Source organism: Polypterus senegalus, chromosome 7, assembly GCF_016835505.1.
Source record: "Polypterus senegalus isolate Bchr_013 chromosome 7, ASM1683550v1, whole genome shotgun sequence".
Taxonomy (NCBI): Eukaryota; Metazoa; Chordata; class Cladistia; order Polypteriformes; family Polypteridae; genus Polypterus; species Polypterus senegalus.
In genome coordinates, this window is record NC_053160.1 from 123131960 (window position 1) to 123139459 (window position 7500).

At 36.3% G+C, this 7500-nt stretch overlaps 1 protein-coding gene across 1 annotated transcript in view; it reads right to left on the reverse strand.

Annotated features, from left to right (window-relative positions):
- ubap1 (ubiquitin associated protein 1) overlaps positions 1-7500 on the reverse strand; it is a 70735-nt gene that overhangs the window by 22346 nt on the left and 40889 nt on the right. Inside the window, exons 4-5 of the mRNA XM_039757974.1 lie at positions 5734-5919; positions 4732-4833 (exon numbers count right to left, since the gene is read on the reverse strand). Of these exons, the coding sequence (XP_039613908.1) occupies positions 4732-4833; positions 5734-5919 (288 nt within the window). The remainder of the gene's footprint in view (positions 1-4731; positions 4834-5733; positions 5920-7500) is intronic.

Consider the following 7500-nt stretch of genomic DNA (forward strand, 5'->3'; position numbering starts at 1 on the left):
GGTACGCTGGAGTCCCAAAGCTTTAGAAATGGCTTTATAACCTTTACCAGACTGATAGATCTCAATTACTTCTGTTCTCATTTGTTCCTGAATTTATTTGGATCTTGGCATGATGTCTAGCTTTTGAGGTGCTTTTGGTCTACTTCTCTGTGTCAGGCAGCTCCTATTTAAGTAATTTCTTGATTGAAACAGGTGTGGTAGTAATCAGGCCTGGGGTGGCTCCGGAAATTGAACTCAGGTGTGATACACCACAGTTAGGTTATTTTTAACAAGGGGCAATTACTTTTTCACACAGGGCCATGTAGGTTTGGATTTTTATTCTCCTAAATAATAAAACCATCATTAAAAACTGCAATTTGTGTTTACTTGTGTTATATTTGACTAATGGTTAAATGTGTTTGATGATCAGAAACATTTTGTGTGACAAACATGCAAAAGAATAAGAAATCAGGAAGGGGGCAAATAGTTTTTCACACCACTGTATATTAGGGGTGGGACGCGATTAAAAAAATTAATCCAATTAATTAGAGGCTGTGTAATAATTAATCTTGATTAATCGTAGGTAATCGCACACGTAAATTTGCCCCAAATCGCAAATGTTTTTTTTTTAATTTAAAAGGGTTTTAGTGGGCGACAGAATCAAATAATAGACATGGACATGAATATTGTAAACGCAAGCTCTTTTAATTTCTGAAAAAAAATGCTTTTAAACTGCATTTGAATTCAAAACAGAAACAAAAATATCATCCCTGGTTAAAATTGGGCAGACTTAAAAATAAAGTGGTAGTTTAAGTACTTTAAGTACATTTTCAGAATGGTATTGTTTTTAAATAATAATAACCAAAATTTCAACATAAAGTGTAGTTTTTCTTCTTAAAAAAATAAGTCAGAAACATAAAAGGTAATTTGACCAACTTAATCTTTAAACTCTGAGTAACCTTAGCCAAAATTATTTTGTACATTAGGCTAAAACAGTGTGATCATTGAACATTTTGTAATTAGATGTAATTAGAATTACGGAAGTCCAATGATCCCCAGTAAAGTCCGCTTTCTGTAATGCATCTAATTTTGCTTGCTTTTCAGTGTGCACAAAACCATGCTTTTATCAAGGCTTCGCTCGGGTAGTTTTTTGAAATGAAATAATCCTCCGATCAGTCGTAGGAACGCGATTCATTCCGACTCTAACATTTTTGTAGCTGTGATGTGTGCAACAGTGTAATCAATATACCAGGAAATCATGCATTGACAAAAGTTCCCCTTTGCTTGGAATTGAAAGTGTGATTAAATGCGTTATTTTTTGTTATGGAGTACATGCATCAAAGCTTCTCAGCTGTGCTTGTGCTAAGAAAAGGAAAGATTTTAAAAATAACGTAACATGATTCTGCGTTAACTGCATATTTTTTCATACGTCCCAAACCAAGGAGATGCGAGATTAAAATGAATCGGGAAGCGCGGGTACATACTCAGTACATCCTCTCTTGGGAATCGAACCTCGGATTTCGGTGCTAGAGGCAAAGCCTCTACAATTGAGCCACGGCGTGTGGCTTGTCTATTTGAGAGTATGTAGATCGAGGTATATATATATATATATATATATATATTCAGTGGAAAAGTAGTGTGTTAAAGAAGTTATGAAAAAGAAAAGGGAACATTTTAAAAATAACGTAACATGATTGTCAATATACAGTAATTGTTTTGTGAGTGTTATTGAGTGTTGCTGTCATCAAGGATTTGATTATCATTATTTCTTTCAATCAGGTCGTATTTGTACGATGTGTTGTGTTCAAGTTACATTCCGTGTTTGTCAATCGCTGTAAAGATAAGAGGTTCCATTCATCGATTCGTTTCTTACTGCATCAATAAACAGCTCGTCTTCCTCTTTATCTGAGATGTGACACACTGCATGTACGGGGTTTTTTACAATGTCTTCCTTTAGCGGGACATTGACTTTTTCCACCATGTGCTTTGTTTCCACAGTAGCTGCACTTATGAATATGATTCTATGTATCAGACGCTTTGTATTTTTTTGCTGCCTTCTCAATTGTGTAATTCGGTTTTTGTTCAGCACTCTTTGGAACTGTTGCTTTTTGTCTGTGCACTGCGTCAGTTCACGTGAGCCGCTTGGTGTTCATGCATCGAAGGTTCCCAGCTGTGCTGGTGCCAACTCGTGTGATGTCCACGGCTGTATGTAATGTTAGCTAAGACCCGGGACTTAAAAGCTTCTCTCGCAGTTTCTCTGAGTTTGTGCCAAACACCACCCTGACCATCTCATCTTCCTCTGCATAAGCACAGTCCTTCACCCGTGAATATTTAGCGGCAGTGTTTCTATTGGATTGCCGCTGACGGACGGCCTTATATGGGCAGGCACTAAATTACAAACGCCAGCGGCAGCCTGTCTATGAACTTAATTTAAACTTTAGGTTTACACCGTGCTTTGTTTCCGAAGTAGCAGCACTCATGAATATGGATGTATATGTCAGTCGCTCGCTTCTTATTGTTTCACTGGCTTCTCAATTATATAATGCATGTTTTCTTCAGCGCTTTTTTGAGCTCGTCCTGATTTTCTACGTACTGCGTTGACAGTCAGTTCACGTGATTACATGGGAGGTGTGATGATGTCACACGAAACTCCGCCCCCCCACAGCCATCCAGCTCAACTTCATTACAGTATATATGGAGAAAAATAGCTTCCAGTTATGACCATTACGCGTAGAATTTCGAAACGAAACCTGCTTAACTTTTTTAAGTAAGATGTAAGGAATGAGCCTGCCTAATTTCAGCCTTCTACCTACACGGGAACTAGGAGAATTAGTGATGAGTCAGTGAGTCAGTCAGTCAGTCAGTCAGTCAGTCAGTCAGTCAGTGAGGGCTTTGCCTTTTATTAACATAGATATATACACTCACCTAAAGGATTATTAGGAACACCATACTAATACGGTGTTTGACCCCCTTTCACCTTCAGAACTGCCTTAATTCTACGTGGCATTGATTCAAAAAGGTGCTGAAAGCATTCTTTAAAAATGTTGGCCCATATTGATAGGATAGCATCTTGCAGTTGATGGAGATTTGTGGGATGCACATCCAGGGCACAAAGCTCCCGTTCCACCACATCCCAAAGATGCTCTATTGGGTTGAGATCTGGTGACTGTGGGGGCCATTTTAGTACAGTGAACTCATTGTCATGTTCAAGAAACCAATTTGAAATGATTCGAGCTTTGTGACATGGTGCATTATCCTGCTGGAAGTAGCCATCAGAGGATGGGTACATGGTGGTCATGAAGGGATGGACATGGTCAGAAACAATGCTCAGGTAGCCCGTGGCATTTAAACGATGCCCAATTGGCACTAAGGGGCCTAAAGTGTGCCAAGAAAACATCCCCCACACCATTACACCACCACCACCAACCTGCACAGTGGTAACAAGGAATGATGGATCCATGTTCTCATTCTGTTTACGCCAAATTCTGACTCTACCATTTGAATGTCTCAACAGAAATCAAAACTCATCAGACCAGGCAACATTTTTTCAGTCTTCAACTGTCCAATTTTGGTGAGCTTGTGCAAATTGTAACCTCTTTTTCCTATTTGTAGTGGAGATGAGTGGTACCCAGTGGGGTCTTCTGCTGTTGTAGCCCATCCGCCTCAAGGTTGTGCGTGTTGTGGCTTCACAAATGCTTTGCTGCATACCTCGGTTGTAACGAGTGGTTATTTCAGTCAAAGTTGCTCTTCTATCAGCTTGAATCAGTCGGCCCATTCTCCTCTGACCTCTAGTATCAACAAGGCATTTTTGCCCACAGGACTGCTGCATACTGGATGTTTTTCCCTTTTCACACCATTCTTTGTAAACCCTAGAAATGGTTGCGTGAAAATCCCAGTAACTGAACAGATTGGGAAATACTCAGACCGGCCCGTCTGGCACCAACAACCATGCCACGCTCAAAATTGCTTAAATCACCTTTCTCTTCCATTCTGACATTCAGTTTGGAGTTCAGGAGATTGTCTTGACCAGGACCACACCCCTAAATGCATTGAAGCAACTGCCATGTGATTGGTTGATTAGATAATTGCATTAATGAGAAATTGAACAGGTGTTCCTAATAATCCTTTTAGGAGAGTGTATATATATATATATATATATATATATATATATATATATATATATATATATATATATATATATATATATATATATATATATTTCCACACATGAAGCATTGTGATAAGAGAATACAATGTTAATTAGAAAACTTATACCTCACATTTATAATTCTCTCAGTAGCAATATACTTTGCTCCAATCCTCTCTAATTTTAATAAAATCAACAAAAACTATAGTCCTTCATTTCAGTTTTTGTCTATTTAAATAGCAGCATGATATTGCAGATTTTTTAAGTCAGACTGTACTGGATATGTAAATAAAATGCACATTCCTTGCAATCCTTAACTAAAATTCAGCACTTCATATATATTCCATTATTTAGTATAAAACAACTATTTGCGATTTTCTTATACTTCTAGTAACATGTAATTAAAAGTTTTCTTTAGTACTGCCCAGCCATTAAAATGTGAAACAGCAAGTATTGTTCTGGGTAGCTTAATTTTCAAATTGCTAAGACTGAATGAAAACCAATATAATGCACTATATTTTCAATATCAGTACACAAAAAGCTGTGCTAATCCTTTTCATCATTGTAAATTACAAAATGAAATTAGGACAACAATTCAAACTTACTTTTTCCTCTGAACATGAATATCTATCTAGACATTCCTCGACAGAGCCTGCATCAAAACCTCTCTCACACAATCGTCCATACACCAGAAGATAGTCCAACACCTGAAAAACACAGAACATTTAAATTAGAAGTACATTAGAAAGCACTCCACTACTTTAACAAAAATTTCTGTATCCTTTATTTCCACTGTTTACCAAGTTTCTTTGGTTTCTTTATAATTATTTTTAAAAAAAATCTTACAATTTCATTACAGTAACCCACCTACCAAAAGACAAATAAATTGAAATTTTAAATTAAGTGACTTGTATTAAAAATATTTTTTTTCCTTATAAGGTAATACTTCAATGTTATGAGTATGCAATTATAGAAAGTTATGAAAAAGAAACACATGCAAGTTCTAAAAACAGAAGACTGAGTGGCGTCACTTAAGAAAACTATGGAATCTTGTTCGGTCTCTTAATGACACAGATGAGATTGTACAACGTGACTCAAAATCCTTGGAAGTTGTCAACCATAAAGAACTGCATGGAGCAAAACTGGGGGTGAGATGTCAAAGTGAGTGAGAGGTAAGTTGACAAAGAAAGACATAAATACCACAAAGACAATATAAAAAAACAGATGCAAAATTCAAGACAAATTAAATAACCTGCTTCCAAATTGCTTCATCTATGTGACAATGCTTTCATGCAATATATAAAGCAAGACAGAACCTAAATTAACCCTTGAAACCAGGTAACTGTTTTGCAAGTCATCATCATTGAGAATCTTGTATTGCCACATTAACCTATGGAAGATGTTATACACTGTGTCATAATATAAAGCAGGGCACATCACAAAAGTGACTCAGAGATGCACTATTCCAATATATTTTACCGATGTTTGAAAAATTAAAATACTGAATGGTAATCTGAATTAAATTTTAAAAAATGGTAAGATGAATAAAAAAGATAATTTAAAAAATAAATAAGTAAAGCAAGAATGAATACAAAGGCTTGCATTACCTCATCCACATTTTGTCCTTGTTTCTGAATAGCTCTTATGACACTGTCTGAAGGGTAACCCATACCAACAAGTGTTTCCACGCACTCTCTCTCACTTGGTGATAAGGCCTTCAGAACAGCACCCACAGACAATACATCATCCACACTGTTTGAGGAGACAGCAGAATGTGTTTTGGATGAAACAGACTGCAAGATTAAAAAAAAGTTAATAAATATTAATCTAGACAAGAATATTAAAGCAAAATAAAGAGCTTTACTTGATACTGCAAATTTTATATTTATTAATTATATTATATATAAAAAGTATAACAACATTCAAAATGGCATATCTAAGTTGTGCATCATTTTTTGCTGGTATCGGGTATAGTTAATAGAAAAACGATAAAACTTCAGGGAAGAAACACAGTCAAAGACACATTCCAGGAGAACTAGGCCAGCTGGTTACTCATTTCTTCCTAGGTACCCTAAAGAAGAATCTGTCATGGACCATCTAATCGGCTGACAGAATTTTCCCATCCATTGATTCCAATGCTCCCAGTATCTCAAATGTCATTCCACATGCACCAGGTAGAGAGCTTGGACATTGACACCAAATGCCATAGAAGGATACCGAGAAGGGAAGCAAAGCTGAGGAAAGTACAGTTTACTCACATATGGCATATGAGGTACTTTATCAAAAAACAGCAGTAACAAATGTAATGCTAGAGACTTAGCCAAGATAAAGGGACATTTACTTTACAATAAAATAAGTGTGTTTCAGCCTGGAGGAAATGAAATAGTTTCAACTTTCCAATTCTTTCACCCCTGTCATGAAATGGTAAAACAAGCCCATACTAGTAGACTATTCTTTTATGGTTTAGTCCTGAATCGGCGTTCTGGACACTAGTTACCACCAAACCTACATCCCTCAAACTGATATTAGCAGTTCCCCCAAAATCCTTAAATTTGAGTCGAAGGGTGAAAACCATGATGAAATATCAATTTGAGCTTTAACAAATGTATTTCCATAAAAAGCCTGCAATTGTAACCAATCTGATCTTAACTTTGCACCAGTCACATACTAATCTACAGTACTTTTTGGGTAATGCACCATTGTTTGCTGGAACAAACTAAATATCAGTGAATAGTCGTAACCCAACATAGTAGGAAAGCATAGTGTGGAAGGGCAGCCATATTGCATATGTCATTTATGCTAACATGGCCAAGTGAGCTCATGTTATATTCACTTCATGGAACAAATATGATTCTTTATCCTGCTGCAGTTAATTCATCAAGATGACAACATAGCTTTATGCAGTCGCAAATGCATGCCAAATGTGTAGCCTTTGATAGTGGAGCATTCAACCTTCTTATCAATGAGATTAACAGTATTCCTGATGGTCTTTCCTGCTTAAGTGGGCTTCTAAAAAATAAATGACCATATATTTCTATGGCTGTGACATGGTATATAAAAGGAAATGAATGTGTTTTTTTATAGCAAACTAGATTTTGTCACAAACTCTACTACAAATATTTCTCTTGTTTTTCACATAATCACACCCGTAAAAAATTATTTACAATGCATCCGGAAAGTATTCACAGCGCATCACTTTTTCCGCATTTTGTTATGTTACAGTCTTATTCCAAAATTGATTAAATAAATTTTTTTCCTCAGAATTCTACACACAACACCCCATAATGAAAACGTGAAAAAAGTTTACTTGAGGTTTTTGCAAATTTATTAAAAATAAAAAAACTGAGAAATCACAGGTACAGAAGTATTCACAG